Raw genomic sequence first — 15,895 nt, 5'->3', positions numbered from 1 at the left:
ACATATTCCAGCTGTTTATATTTCTACTATGAGACACTTGTTCATTTTAACTTTTTCACTTCTGTACAGCTTGCCAGAACCACAGCTCCAAAAACCTGAAAATCTCACTCTGGATCTGGCATTTTGTTTTGTGCTCTACAATAAAATGCAGCTGCAGGAGAGAGAAAGCCCTATAATTTATCAAGCTTGTCCACAGGCAAAATCCCAGACCCCCACGGCTGATGGCCCCACTAGCACAGTACCCCAGTGCCTGGCATGCGAGTGAGTTGCTAGAACAAAGCATCCTCAGGACATCTCTGACAACTCCATCCACAGGCCATGGGTTCATGGCAAACAACTGCCAGCTCCCATCTACGCTGTCATCGTTACGAACAGAAGTTACAGATACTATTTTATTAATCAGCTCCCTCACTTAAGCAACAGCCAAGGGATGGGGCTTATCTTCACGGTACTGAGTGAGGACCAGCACTGCCCATGAGTCTGTGCTGCTTTGAAAAACAGCAAGTATAAGTAGGAAACAGAATGTGATTTGCTGCTCAGACCATAACAGTCTATACAACAAAGCAGGTAGGCGACAACTACCTTCTACTTGATTTGCCAGAGCTGAGCTATCTTGCATGGAATAAAATTGATAAACAGTTACATGTGCAAAGACAGCGACAGAAAGGTAGCAAATAACCTATGGACAGCTTTGTTTATGAGTAGGACCTATATCAAGTACTTAAAGCATCAGCACACTTTCCTCATGAGAAGGTACAGAGGAGCAAAGGATGCAACACTATCCACCTTTATTGCAGAAGAACAGGGAAATTTAGTTCATGTTTGTAGTGTGATATTTTACTGTCTTACACAACGGGAACAAGAAAACATCCCTTATTAGTAAGAAAAATTGGTTCTGAAAGCATGCTCCAAAAGTTGAAACACTCAAGGCCTAACCTGTGCAGCTAATAAACTGCCATTTTTCCAACTTGAATAAAATAAGGTGGGTCACTGCCTGCATGTGTAAGTAAGGTGTACACAAACTGCGAGGTTTTGTTAGCCATGCACCTCACAGATTACTCCCTCCCGCAGGAAGGCTGCGGCTACCACCGACTCCGCTTGCATACTAGAGACTGTCCCTCGCACAGCTGGCAAAAGGCAGCAGGGCAGAATTCCTCTGTGTGTTAAGACCTAACCCCTCTCAGGATGTATACCAACCCATCACACACCCCAGGGTGGTTCACAAAAAAACCCCAACTCTGCAGCTTGCGAGGCTGCATAAACCCAGAGGACGTTGCAGTCTTACGTGCCCCAAATCCAGAAGCCTGGGGTGGATGAGTTTAGTTTCTAGTGCTGCCTTTTCTGTTAAAAGAATAAAAAAAATACAGGTTTGCTTTTTTTGATGTTGGTAGTTTGGGGTTTTTGTGTTGTTGGGGTTTTTTGGGGGTTTCTTGGTTTTGTGGGGTTTTTTTGGGTTTGTTTTGTTTTTTTAAAGTGGAAGAGCTTGATTAGAGTTTATGGAAGAAGCAAATACCGAGACAATTCAATGTGGTCATCCATTGAAATAGCTTTCAAAATACACTGCAAACAGTGCAGTTTGTTTCTAGCATTTTGTTACAGTTTTTATTCTTAAGTACAACTTTCAACATTTGGGTAAAACCAAACAAAAAGTCAAACACAAAATTCACTGAGGGTGAAGTGACACCCAAGGATCTGTACAAACCCAGAAAGGAAGGGGAGCAGTGAAGAGCAAAGATGCTGGCAGCACTGCTGCGGAGCTCAGGAACACAGGAGGCTCCTCTCCCCAGCATGCGGCATTAGCATGGCACAGGAAGGCAAGCTTTAAGGAGCACAGCCATAATTCGATTAGTCCCCACTTTACACGATGCAATTAAATTGCTTTTATACTACAAAAGAAGTAAAGTCACTATTTTCAAAGTTTTTGACCTTGCAGTATAGCAAGCCATAAATGGAGACGCTGACCCAAAGTAAACTGCACCGCAGGCGTGTGAATACACTGCTGCTCCGACAGGCAGAGACCCAAACAGGGCTTCTCCCTTCCTGCTCTTTCCATCCCCCTTGTAATCCTGCCCACGCCACTCTGCTGCTCTTTCCCAACCACAAAAGGTGGCTGCCTGGACAGATTATCAAGGGAGACATCTGTTTGAGTGAGAGACAAAACAGGAAAACATGATGGGTGCACTCATTTTGTTTACAGACTGCAGTTTTTTCTACTGCATTTCTTAATTTCCAGCCTGCAGTACTAACCAAGAAATCCACAGATTTCATCCTGAAACTACAGTATGATTTACCATTCACTAGTATAATTCTTAGGAGTTGACAAAACATAAAACCTGTAAAGGCAAAAGAGCAAAGCTTCTTGATCCAGACACGAACAGGCCAGATTTCAGCAATGAGTGCAAATTTAAGAAAAATGCAGGTTTGGATTTCCAAATGCCTGTTTTAATGTCACTGGATACACAGTTTGAATTTGAGTCACTACAGAAATTTTAAGTTGCCTTAGAGATCCTACTTCAATACAAGAGGCTCATCAATTTAAATCCGTCAACGTATTTCAGTAACACCTGGTGCAACCTACAAAAAGCGTACATACAAACTCAGCTCCTCTGCGAACCTGGAAATTGTTTCTCCTGCTTGTCACCGTATCCTCGAACCGAAAATTCTCTTTTCCACGTTTTAGCTTCAACTTGCTTGTTGCATTTAAACTGTGATAGAGAAAGGTTATTTCAACAGGAGGAAGGGGGATGGAGCCCAGCCCTGAGCACAGGGTAACTGGCCACCCACCTTGTCAAATATTGCCCCCTGCAGTACCTCCTGCAAAAACACCCGCTGGCCACTGGACAAACCAATTGCTTTATTCCTGCAGCTTTTCCAGCTTACTGGACCGCTCTGAGCCTGCAGTAATAGTGCATTTGTTATTTTATTCACTCTGAAGTTTTTCTTTCTCACGAGACTGACTGTCTGTTCCCCAGGGGTCCTCTCCCTGGTTGCTCCAAACACTGTGACTCAGTGCTCCCACGCCAACACAGAGGTATTTTACTTCTATTGACTACTTGGTCCAGAGTACAGAGAAATAAATCCTCCTCTACTCAAACAAGGCACAGAACAGTAGTTGAAAAATCACGGGCAGCTTTCTCCCCTGCAAACATCAGCACTGGAATTTCAAACCCTTAAGAGATTAAAAAGATGTTTGGTGAAAGTCTATTTTCTTTGAACTCTGTTCCTGTTTTGCCTTAGAGATGTCTCTGCTCCTCAGATGCTCCTAATATGCAACTTTCCTCATTACACAGCAGAAATCTTACTAGAGTGCATTATTAGTGAAGTCAAGTCAAACAAGTTAAAATGCCAATTTTGTTTTAAAATATTGAAATAGAAAATCAGTAAGTTCTCCTGCAAGTTTCAGCAGTCAAAGCAAATAGAAAGAAGGCCTCTAAGTGTTTGGGGAAGGATGCCACTGAAGTTAGTGACAACGTGTTGGGATTGGAACTGGTAAATGTGCAATATAACAAATAGAAAAAGGAAATATTTAGAACCAAGAGATGCCAAAACTGCAATCAGCAAATGGAAGGCTAAAACTGATGAGCAAATCTGGATGCTTTTTTTATTATTTATTTTTATTGTTTAAGCTGTGCCATATAACCGTCTTGTTACAAGAAACAATCAATAACAGCTCCTAACCACGTCACTGCAGTGTCGTGAACACACCTCCACCCACGTCCCTTGTGACAGGAGCTCAGCTGAAGAGATGTGTACAATGCTGCCGAGCAAAAGAGGTGCTGTCCCGCTCCCGCCTCTGGATGGTCAGTGCCTGCGGACAAAAACTCCCCCATCAACCTCAGGTTTGAAAAATCTGGCTGCTTAAAACCAATGGGGATTTGTAACACCAAATACATGACAAAGATTCAAATTTTAGAGTGCGTGGGGGAACGGAAATACAGCCACTAAGACTGTCTCAAAAACTGCAAGTACTAGAAGTGCCCAATTATACAGCAGAGACAATGATGTACGCAAGAACAAAGTTGTTGCATGAAGATGCAACACAAGCAGCTGGTGAAGGTGAGCCTCCCTAAATCACCAAATCCACTGCTGAGACTGCAGGACAGCACCACAACAGCGGGTACCGCAGAGCCACAGCCTGCGAGGGGGCAGAGGGATGAGCACGCGTAGGCGATAAGCTGCAGGTGGCTGGCAGGGAGAGCAGCGGCACATCATCGCCAAACTCTCACGCACATCAGCAAAGGCCACCGAAAGCAACACGTCATTTGCTGCCAGTAAAGCAGAGAGACCACAGGTGAACGTACGAGAAGCAAAGCAGCCAGGACACACATACCTCTCTGAAGGACCCAAAGCACGGGAGGTGTTGACAGCGTGAAACATTTCTGTTTAAGGATAGCGAATGCAAAAGAATTCCTTCATAAATTATTCTCTGTTCTGGAGGAAGAGTGAATAGACTTGAAGGACAGGTGATGTCTCTGAAATATGCAAATAGAGCTGAGCTGGTCCAAGCAATTACCTTTCCACTGCCTGGAACTTCAGACTGAAAGGAATGACTCACAAGAACAAGAAACAAGAGATGCGCTAAAAGGTAGAAGATGACGAAGGAAGACTGCATCAAGAGGAGAATGGAGACAAGCATGGAAAAGTATAGTCCTGACCTCCTACTAACAGCTGCTCTTGGGAAAAGGAACAAAACAACCCACAAGGCAACACACAGTAAGACCCACGCCAACATAAAAAGACCTAACTGCAAAGCATCTAGAAAGGCAATTGTGATGGGCACTTCTAGACTTCCGGGTTCCAGATAAATACAGCAAGGAAATTCCTGCAGCTTCATGAAAGTAAAGGCAGTGGATGTCACCTAATATCCTTTAGATTATCTGCTATTTTAAAGTTTTCCTAGCAAACAAAATTGCAATATGATCATGTATTTCCAGGTTTTAGACAAAGCTCTGAAAGAAAAGATTAGGCATGACTATCAGACAACCTGCTCACAGCAAGGGTGAAGAAGAAACTAAAACACATTAGAAATAGCCACGGAGATGAGCCAACAGATGTGTCTCTGCTGTCAAAAGTGGCATACCAGCTTCACAGACCAGGGAACAGCTGTGCCACTCCCTGTCCACATTCAGTTGTCTAATAAACTGCAGGTACTCCAAACTACTGTGCAGGAGTAGGAGGCAACAGGTCAGATTTTGGTTGCTACTGGTGTTCTCATTGCTTCTGAATACAAATTCAGGGTGTTCCTACTGCACCAAAATGTTTTTGGGTTTTTTTCCATCCAAACCAAGCTAAGACTACTAAATTATAGCAGTTACAGCCTGATGCTGAAGATACAGAAACTGCAAAGTCAATACAAAAGAATGAATCAGTGAAGAATCAAGAAAAAGGAATGTAGAAGTGGATCTATTTGGACTGCATAAGAAATGCTGCATTTAGTTCTGTTCTATTTATTAAGAGAAATACTGACAGTCTGAAAGCTGCAGAACAGCAGCAAACCTCCTGAGAAAAAAATTAACATATGAAAAAAAAATAAGGTGTTTCTAAGTTTTAAGTTTTGCATATTTAGTACTAAAGGATCAAGACATTTAAAACCCTTTGCAAAAATATGAAACAGGAGACGGAGGAGGATTTAAGATATCACACAAGAACAACTTGAAGGGATGAGATGAACCCTCGAAGAGAAAATACATAGGTAATACTGAGAAAGCTTTACAATAGCAAAATTCATGAAGCTGTACAATGAGAAATTCAACACTGTTGTATTGTAATTACTGTTTACGATTCACAATGATCTGAAAGCTGAACTTTTCAAATTTGTACCAAGCACTTTATCTTGCTTTTAACTAAATACTAGGAGTATTTCATTCATGATCTACTGAACGCAACAAAAATTCAAAGGAACCCAGCAGATGAGCATGTAAAGAAGACACAATGACAGTGATGAAGCACCTTGTAATGTACCCACAGATCTTTTCTATAAATCCAATCTGAAATTTGAAGACTCAAATAGCTATTTTATCTCCATCCCCTGACACATGCATCTCCATCATTTTAAAGAACAGAGCTCCCTCTCGTGGCTCCAGAAGGTGGATTATGGGGTGGTGGGGGGAAGGAAAAAAAAAAAAAAGAGTACAGAGAACTATGAGACAGATCAGAGTGAGAGGACTCCTGATAGCATTTTGGTCATATAAAAGTGTTAAAAGGAAGATGTAGTAAGAAGGACGAGTGATTTCTTTTAAAGAAAGCAATGTCACCTATATTTTAATGCTAACTTTTAAATTACATTCTCTGCTAATGTAACTTCCTCTGCTAGGCCTTTCTGCACCTGAGCATGTTCCTTCAATGTAAAGCACTCAGATCTCTTAAGACTAGCTCAGTCATAAGCAAGGCACAGGAAGAGGAAAGAGTCAGGACAAGAAACCTCCTGTGCAGTGGTGCAGGGACAGTAAACCAGCTAACACCCTACAGATTTTCCTCAGCATTATAGCTCCGTGTCCTGAGACCACACAGAGGGAAAAAAAAATCATTGGCTTCAAAAAGCCAGGGAATATATGCACAGTTACATGAGTGAGAGAAGAGTATCTATCGAAGTACTGCAACAAAAGCATCTAAAGAAAGAAAAATCACATTTTTTTAAACCACTCTGACGACTCAGTCCTGCCACCTTCACAGAAACTTCGGTTCAAGCTCCAGCATCGCTCTCCTCCTGCAAGCCCACGTTTCTTGTATCAACTATTCAAAAAGGGAGGACAGAGGAACGCATGAATGAGCAAACACGCTGGTGCAACAGCATTACCCAGCACGGTCTAGTTTCTGCTGAGTCCTGGGGACAGGCTTATGCAAGGACAGCGATGGGAAGAAACATGCTCACAGGCATTCATTTCTCAGCTTAGGGCAAGAAGGGAGGAGCAGTGCTGCAAACCATTGTTTGTTTGTTATACAGCTTCTTTAAAAATTTTTATTAACAAACTAACAGATCATTCCACTTTCCTAGCTGACAGTTTTGTAACCTGAAGGTCACACCTGGACAATAAGTATTTCTCTGAGGCAAGAAAGTGAAGGGAGTATCCAAAGCTAAGCTTGTCACCATGCATGAGAAGTCTTTTTATGAACAGAAGCTCTACTCATAAAAATTCAGGAAAGTGTTGGGTGTTTTGGGTTTTTTTTGTTTTGGTTTTTTTGGTGGTTTTTTTTTCACTGTTTAATGAATATTCATGTTTCACTTTACTAAACACTTTCTTCATTCAGGATCATACATGGATTCTTTGTAAATTATTTCTGTATGAGAATTGGACAGGAATTTACACAGTATGCAGCTAGCTTTTGCTAACTGCACTTCACAGCATATTGCTAACTGCACTGCACAGCATATAAAACTGTTTTCCCCAAGGGCATTAAAAAGGGTTTCCTCTAAATGACAGTATTTCTTTGCTGCAAAACCAGGATCAACACCATGAAACATGAATGAGTGAAGAAAAAACAATTACTCTTAAGTCTCCAGAACAGCATCAGAAGACAACTGAGAATCAAATTCTTGATCCAGAGGCTTGTGCTCAACACAAGATTTTGCTTCCAAAGTGCAGGACCAAAAAAGAATCAATTTCCTACCGTGAAAAGAAATTACCATGCCTTCAGCATTTTGCTGTTAGTGAAATATCTCCAATCAAAGGCAGTACTTTTTCTAAAGAGCAATCCTCTTTAAAAATTGTATAAAAATCAGTCTATAAACAGGGAGATATCTTTAAATATTCAATCTAGTAATAAACCTGGTAGATGAAAGACCGATTAATTAAAATGACAGTACATTCTCCCTATAACACACACATCCAGGACTTACAAATACACTTGTTATGTTGGAGTACCTAATCATAATCAGATTTGGTAATTTGCTGCATCGAAACAAAAAGGAAACATTTTTAGAATTGATCACGCAGTTCATGTCACTTTCATGGAGATTACTTTGTATTGATCAACATTTAAATAGTAGTTGAAAAGAGAAAGATGAGAAAAGGATAAAAAGTATCTTTACATGCTAAATACAGCATGAACCAATAAAAGCAAAATAAATTAGATCACTACAGCCAAGCCAGCCCTGTGCATGCGCTCACTGTAATGAAGATAATTATGAATGAGATGGGTCTTCGTGTTTCAGTCATAACAAAAGGAGAGTTTTAAAAATGAATTTAGACTTTAATCTGCTCAAAATGAAGTTTGCCATGCAGCAATTAAAATCTGTATAAAGGCAAACCAGCTTTACAAAGACAAATACCGGTTTGTTTTCTGAACAGTATTTTCATGTTTCCTACCTGTGGATTCCAACTGGGGTCCAGTTTTTTCACTGTAGCAACATACTCCTGCATAGCTTGATGAGGGCTGGTATCTCCCAGGGCTTTCCAAGCCTCCCTAGGAAAGACATCAAAACATCAGTGAGCCACTTGGAGACAGCACACTGTGTTTTTAAGGTGTCATCAGTGGAACATAGTGAACAGATTCATCTAAATACTTTCAGGGGGTGCAAAGCCATCTTTCACTCAGTTTGAAATGGTCGACCTTTCTCTGAAGCCATGAATGGCCGCTGTCAGTGCAGCACTCCACTGTGAAAGGATCTTTCAGGAGATCCTGATCCAGGCTGGAACATAGTTTGTGTTCACAAAGCAAAGCTGTACCTATTTACACAAAATTTTTGTTGTATGCAGGCTAATTCTGGGTGAACAAGGTAAATACAGGAATCTGGTATTTCATGTCTGCATCAGGCATAGCAGGCAAACATTTCCTTATTAAACAAAGGATTTTAAAGACAGTTCAGTGGCAGACTCTCAGAGTTGACATCCTCTAGATCCATAATCTGTCAACAGATGAGACAAGATGCAACGAAAAGTAGAGCCAGAAATTGCTAGGAATTACAAGGATTTCATCTTACCATTTCTGCTTTCCCTCAAAATCAAAGAAGCTTGGCTTGGGAGTGTTACAGGTTCCAAATTTCACCTAAAGAAAATAAATTTCCTGCTGTTAGAACAAAGCAAAGGGAAGGGGGCTTGCCTAAAGAGATACTGTGTTCTGATGGTTTCACTGTAATTCTGTTCTTATGACAGAGGAAAGGTTTTTGAAGGAAAGAACGGATACAACTCAATCCCATCTTACCCTCATTTTAGTTCTCTTGCAGTTATTAGCACCTCTGCACCCCTGTGTTTTCTTTGCGTGATGCAAGGGAAGCAATTTTGTTATGCAGCTCATTTCTTCTGCATGCATTACCCAACAGGGATAACCAGCAAGTGATTTCTCACTTAATGTTATGTTTATTACCCAGCCAAATGCCTCATCCTCCACCAGTATCAAGAAAAATTCTGTTGATTAGGGTTTCTACAGAGATGATTATTCATTAAGGCTGAAATTCACCTCCTTCCGCACAAAACTCGAGTGAACAGACTTTTTTAATTATTTTCAAGGTCCTCTGGAAGGCAAGGGGACAAACTCAGAGCAAAGCAATGCCAAGCAGCTTCTGAATTTGCTCCGAGGCATCCCCCTGCATAGGGAGCACTGAATGAGAGACAAGTCAAGGCCTGAGTGCCAGAGGTGAACCAGTCTGTCACAAGCTAAGCCAGAAATTAAAATGTGGGGGGAGAAATAAGAAACATGAGGAAACAAGGGAATGAGCCAGAATTGGTGGATAGATACATGGAAAAACAAAATAATCTTACAGCCACTGTAAAATGGACTGGGTGCCAGTGGGATTCAGGCAGTTTTCCATAGGGTGGTGTACTGATGGGACAGATACAAAGCCCTTCCTCCTGCTGCAGCAAAGCCTAGCAGCCATAGCTCCTCTGTAAGCTCACCCACAAAGGGGGACACAGAGGACTGACAGAGGCATCACCTGCCCAGAGCTCCAGAGGCACAACCACGTTCCTGCAATGAAGCCAGCCAGCGCTGACAATTGCCTCAAGAACAGAGAAATTAGCAGGTTGAGGTTTGAGTAACAGAGATATTTTCTTGAAGTCGACTCAGGAGAATGTATAAGTGAATGTGCCTCTGTCCCTGCATGGAAGAGCCAGGGAATATGGGTCAGGACCCACGAGATCTGGCTGTTATCAGTGCCCCTTTCTCACAGAAAATAAAGCCCCTTGGGCACAGATGTCACTGGCCAAATTAATCTAACTGAAATGAAAACATTGTGATAGGGACAGAATTTACACAAAACACAGGGTTTTGGGGTTTTCTGTTTGTTTGGGTTTTTTGCCTTTTTTAAATGAAAGTGCTGTATATCCCACAGGGATGATGGATGAAAGACTGTAGGAAGCCAGAGCAGAACCACAGCTCCAAATGCAACAGCCCCTGGGAAGCAGTTATTGCAGCAAGTCCTCCTAACACAGGGCTCAGCCCCGTGCAAAGAAAGCCCAGCATGGATGGGGGATTTAAACAGACCCCAGGGAGGGAACACAGGGATGTTCTGGAGGTGGGCAAAGGCTGCTGGTTGAACATTTTGTTAGCCAAGCAAAACTAAACTGCATTCATCAAATGTTTTATGAAATATGCTCAAGTGTTCAGGCAGGTGAAGTGCTTAAATCAACTAACAATTCTTCACCTTAACAGGGTGGGGATTTTATGCTGAGGATGGAATCATTAATCAGGCTTTAAAGAGAGCATGCCCATGCTGAGAGATATTTATTAGTTACACTATGTTTTCATTTAAAGTGTTAGAGGATATGAGTGACTAACTGAAATTAATTTTCTGTACATCTGACTGTCTCCCAGTGAGCAATTCATTCAAATTAGAACATCTTAGCTAGCCTTTAAAACAACATATCGCATTTCATGGAGAAACACGAGAAAGAGCTAGCAACGGTTAAGTCCTCTAATAAATCAGTCAGGATTCATGTAGTGTAAATGTTTTCTCCCGTGCTCAGAGGTGGATTGGACCAGTTGTTTTAAAAAGCAAAACAAACATGGAAATAAAATGCAAATTCATTATCTGTATGGAAAACGCCTGCTTGGCAATTCTTTAGTTCAACAGCTAACCTGCAAAAATTGGCCAAGTTGGATAAAAAAAATGATATGTTTTAATATTAATTTTCCACCGCCATCATCAAAACACGACAGCAGTTTCCTCTCTTTAGATTTGGCATTCAAAGGCTGTTCTAGTGTCAGGAAAGACTGTTAGTAACATTGATAGTAATACAAATCAAGGAACAGTAGTTAAATTTCATCCATCAAGAGGGGAAAAAAGTGCACTTGTGCCCTGTTTGCTATTTTAAGATATATTAAAAAGCCTTGCAGTGGTTTTGTTGGAAAGAAGAAAATAAAGGTTTTGGCTTCCCTCTTTTTGCTGCAAGACTCCATAATGCATCAGAAACCAACCAGGAATGTAACATTAGAGGGGACCTGAGCCTGACAGCTGAGCAAGAGGAGCTTTAGCTAAATATGCCAATGCTGACAAATACTGGGGGCAAAATTTTGTGAAGAACTCTGTCCTGATGCTATTTCCCTGAAGGACCTCAAAAGCTGTTTTTCTCCATAATCAGCAGAACGACAAGAGCCTGTATTAGTATTTCAAGTCAAGAGTTTCTCATTCTGTGTCCACAAAATAATTACTGATGGTCTCCAGGGGGCTGACTGGTCACTTGATGCTTAGCTCTCCTCATTTACAGTTCATCAGCTGCATTAAAAAAAGAGACAGCCAGAATGCATTAAATACTTTCCTAGCATTGCTTCTGCATGCAGAGTCGTCTGCAGGCATTATACTCAGGAATCGTACAAAGACGACCCAGGCAGCTCCAAATGGGAAGTGTCTGCAGACATCTCCATTTGTGGCCAAAATGGAAATTTAGAAACCTTGGATAAAAGCCTTCACCTGAGAGCTGAAGGTCACAACATTCAGAAGAGTGCTCAGATAGACAGACGCTCAGAGACAGGCTAGCACTGCATACCAGCCCCATGCAACTTCAGCTGCTGGTCCAGACTGTGAGAAATCTTGAGATCCTCCTTACGCCTTACTCCACAACTGATCTCCAATCCTCCCCACCCCGGTGGTGGTGGTAAAACGGCTCTTCGCTCATTTTTCAACTAATACATTTATATGGCAGGGAGTTCCAGCCAAGTATTCTTACCTGACTGTAAATCTTGTAAGGTGAATCATATTTGCAGCCTACAGCTATGGAGTAGTAACAAGAACTGAACTCACCTCCGTGGTCAGCAGGACTAAAAACTGTAAGCAGGACTTCTAACCGTACACGGGCCAAGTAAGCTGAATTTATTTGGCAAGACAGGATTTCTGCCTGTTCCTGCCCAAAGCTCTGCCCCATTAACCTCCCCCAACCCGTGGGAAAGCCCTGTACTCAAGTGACTGAAAGCAGAGTGTAGAGAAGAACAAGCAAACATCATCCACAGAAGGCAAGGGGTCCTAGCCCTGATGACCAAGGGGCTGTATGTCCCAAAGAGAGTGACACTGGTAACACCGAGTCAGCACCATCCCACCGCTCCATGCAACAGGAAGCTGCAGGCAGAAACTCCCAAGCTCAGGGCAAATTTGTGGCATCGTGTTATAGAACAAAAACGGGATTATATTCTTGAGCCTACAGTGAGAGACAGCATAAGCCCTGTTTTGCCAAGGGCACTGGGTTTCCAGCTTGCTGCACTTCTCAGCATTTACTTAGGCACTGGTACATCCTCCTGGCAGGGCAGTTTTTTCAGTCCGATCCTTTCCAGCAAGTTCTGGATTCCCTCCCCTCTCTGAACGATGACCACTACATTGGTCTCCATCACTAGTTTCTGAACCTCAGTTCTTCGCCTCCTCAACACAACAGGCAAGTGTTATCTTCACCACTACAGACTCAAGGCACAGACAAGCGATTTGCCCAAAGCCACACAGAAAGTGGGGGGGAGAAATCAGTCCCAGTCCAGAGCCTTGCCGACTAGTGTGTCCCTCCTCCTGTTCTGGGGCAGAGTCGTAAACTCAGCAACATCTTCTAAAAACCTCACTGGAGATGACAACTAAGCAATTCCCTTATTTTCAAGTCTCTGACACATAAACAAAATCAGAGAGAAGAGTAATAAAATCCTGAAATGGCCTCCAATAAAAGGTAATAAAATTCCAGGAAAATGCCTATATACCCAAACAGTTTGAAATAAATAATACACAGTATTTTAACAGAGAGCTCAGCTGTTACTGTCACCTCTTTTATGATGGTGCTGTATCTTAAATCAAAGCCCTTAGTGACATAAAACACTAAACTGAGGAAAGACAAGGATGCCAAATCAAGGACAGTGGACAGATCTGAGTCAGCACCTTTTGTGTGCTAGCAATACTACTGTCCACCGAAGTAATATATTAGCAGCCCATTATGCATACTGATACAGCTGCTATAATTAAATAGAGAAAACTTGCATTAAGCGCTCTCGTTGTGATTTAAAGCACAGAACGCTGCAAAACTCAAAGTTAGCAGAGGATAATCCTGCAGTAGCTGTGCTAGCAAACTTCTCCCATCTCCACCGCCAGCACTACCCTCCCAGGCACTCTGTAACAGAGAAGGCACCTTTCTGGCCAGCACTGGGCAGCCAAAGGCACGGAAACCCAGGAGCCAAGCACAGCCTGAAGCCAAGGAGCACAAGGGCACTTGCTGTTGCATCCTGCTTGGCCAGGGTCAAGAGGGACAGAGGAGAAGAGGACAGAAGTGCCCCCTTCCCCTCAGCTGAAGGCAACTGGAAATCTGTGCTGACACAAGTGTTAATTATCAGCTTTTTTTGACGTATCAAAACTGTTGCAAAACAGCTTTTGACTTAAGTAACTTTTAACATTAAACACCTTAATGGTCTTACAGAGCTCAAACCAGGAAACCCTCTGGAGTCTGTTGACAATCACGAGCTGATATGCAGGTAATGCCTTCCCATTTCCACCTAGGACAGTTACAAAGCATTTGCAACAGAGTGAAAAAAACAAGACGTTAATTTGCAATATATCTCCTGAGAATACAGATTAAAAAAAACTACAAAAGAGAAAAAAAAACCCCAACCTTTCCTTTCCTCTCATCCTAGGCATGGTCTTGTTATTCTTAAATGTTCTCCTAGTATTTTTTTTTTCTACCCTCCTTTTTCTTTAAAAAGGAAAGAGAAACCTGGAAACCTGTTTAAGCACTAGAAAAATCTGAAAACAAAGCCTCATGTGACCAGTCTGCTTTTAATACAATTAATGGTCCACAAAGCACAGCCTGGGAACCACCAGCTTAGAGGATGATTAAATACTGCATTAAAAAATGAAAGCACTTATAAGTGGCAGTAGTAGGACGAGGGTATTCCATATGGGAGGAAAACCATGGGGAAGATGTGTACGCCCAACTCCAACTATTAATCCAAACGGGTGGGATTCAGCTTTCAAGTCAAGGCAGCATCTCTTGCCACAGACCTGAGTCATATTTGTACTTTTACTCTTTGGTCTTCCAGGTGTGACAATACTTACAAAGTTCAGGCGATTATTACAGGCGTTTGTATCTTCACTGGTGCTTTTTTGTTTGTTGTACATAACTTCTCCCACAGAGGCAGGAAAAAGTCACATTGTGTATTCCCATAGGATGCATCCTATAGCTTGCTCAATTCACAGGGACTGAACGGGAAAAGGAGTCACGTTCAACATAATAACTAGAACTAACTAGTTCAGCTTCCCAGCCCTCTCTAAAGCCCTCCACAGACAGATCTGCACAGGCACATCCTTCACGTGGTCGCATCAAAACCCCAAAGATTCAATGCCCACGCGCAGGTCAGCGCTGCCGATCCCCGACGTCCGTAATGGGCAGGCGAGCATCAGCGCGAGCCGTGCTCCACAAACCATTCCAACACCTCCCCTAACCTGTCCCAGTGGCCTGATCACCCAGCATACGCAGGGAGCCTGGCACACACTGGCCAGGCAGCTCTATTTACCAGCCAAGTTACTCCACAAAGACTCACTGGACGCCGGGACAGGCCACCAACCCACCGGCGACCTGTCACAGCCAACGACAAAGGCCAAATCCTCCACACCGACACCCGCTCGCCGAAGCCAGACCGATGTCCCCGCCGCAGGGGCGAGCGGCGTGGCGTCAGGGCTGCCCTGGCCGAGCGAGGCAGGACGACGAGCGGGATGAAGTTAGCGGGACTCTGTCCTACCAGACTTCGTCCACCCTCACTGCGGGAAAAGCGAACTTTGCGCTGGACAGAAAGCTCCCCGCACCCCCTGACACCACTTTTTCCACTTGGCATCGCCACATTCCGTGCAGCAGCCGCGCAGGCCCTTGGCCGGTGGCCCCGGGAGAGCCCCAGGCCCCGCCACCCGGGTACCGGCCCACCGCCCCGTCCCGCTGCTCGGCCGGCTCCCCACGCCCCGGGGGGTGCCCGCGGGGTGCCCGGGCTCGGGCCGCGGGTCGGGCCGGGCCGCCCCGGTCCCGCCTCACCTGCTTGTAACGGGCGTACAGGTAGAGCAGCTGCTCTTTGCTGGCGGCGGGCAGCAGCGCCGGCAGCCGCTCGGCCGCTTGCTCGAAGAGCGCGGCCAGGTCGCGGCCCGGCGGCGCCGTCCCCGTCTCCTCGGACCCCGAGCTCGCCTCGCCGCCGCTCCCCGCCGCCGCCGCCACCGCCAGCGGGGGCGACGCCATGGCGGCCCGCCGCCCGCCCGGGTCCGCCCGCCGCGCCGCTCCCCCTCACGCCTCGGTACGCGCGGCCGGGCCGCCCGCGGGGAACGCGCGCCGGGCCCGAGGGTTCCGGGGCGGCCGCGGGCCCGAGAGCCGCGTGTCGGCGAGCGGCAGACGTGGCCCCTGAGCTCGGCTTCGGAAGGCCTCGCCCGCGGCGCTGCTGATGGCGCTGATTAAACAGAAACACCCGACGAGGGGGCTGCCCGCGCCCCCAGACTTTTTATAACCTTTACCAAACGTGACACCCC

General features: G+C 44.3%; 1 protein-coding gene across 5 annotated transcripts in view; it reads right to left on the bottom strand.

The window, feature by feature from the left end:
• Positions 1-15,649, bottom strand: part of ACBD6 (acyl-CoA binding domain containing 6) — an 89,975-nt gene extending 74,326 nt beyond the window's left edge. For 3 of the 5 annotated variants that reach the window (XM_074832947.1, XM_074832951.1, XM_074832946.1), the window contains exons 1-3: positions 15,414-15,649; positions 8,921-8,985; positions 8,307-8,403 (exon numbers count right to left, since the gene is read on the bottom strand). In XM_074832947.1, the coding sequence (XP_074689048.1) occupies positions 8,307-8,403; positions 8,921-8,985; positions 15,414-15,611 (360 nt within the window). In that variant the 5' untranslated portion in view covers positions 15,612-15,649. Of the gene's footprint in view, positions 1-2,614; positions 2,706-3,678; positions 3,809-8,306; positions 8,404-8,920; positions 8,986-13,809; positions 13,888-14,446; positions 15,329-15,413 lie in introns of those variants that run through there. The other 2 variants (XM_074832950.1, XM_074832948.1) reach the window with 2 other exon arrangements.
• Positions 15,650-15,895: the final 246 nt, after the last annotated feature.

The sequence above is a fragment of the Strix aluco genome, chromosome 8 (genome assembly GCF_031877795.1).
Source record: "Strix aluco isolate bStrAlu1 chromosome 8, bStrAlu1.hap1, whole genome shotgun sequence".
NCBI lineage: Eukaryota > Metazoa > Chordata > Aves > Strigiformes > Strigidae > Strix > Strix aluco.
Note: the sequence above shows the minus strand (reverse complement) of the source record. Positions and strands in the feature narration are given on the sequence as shown.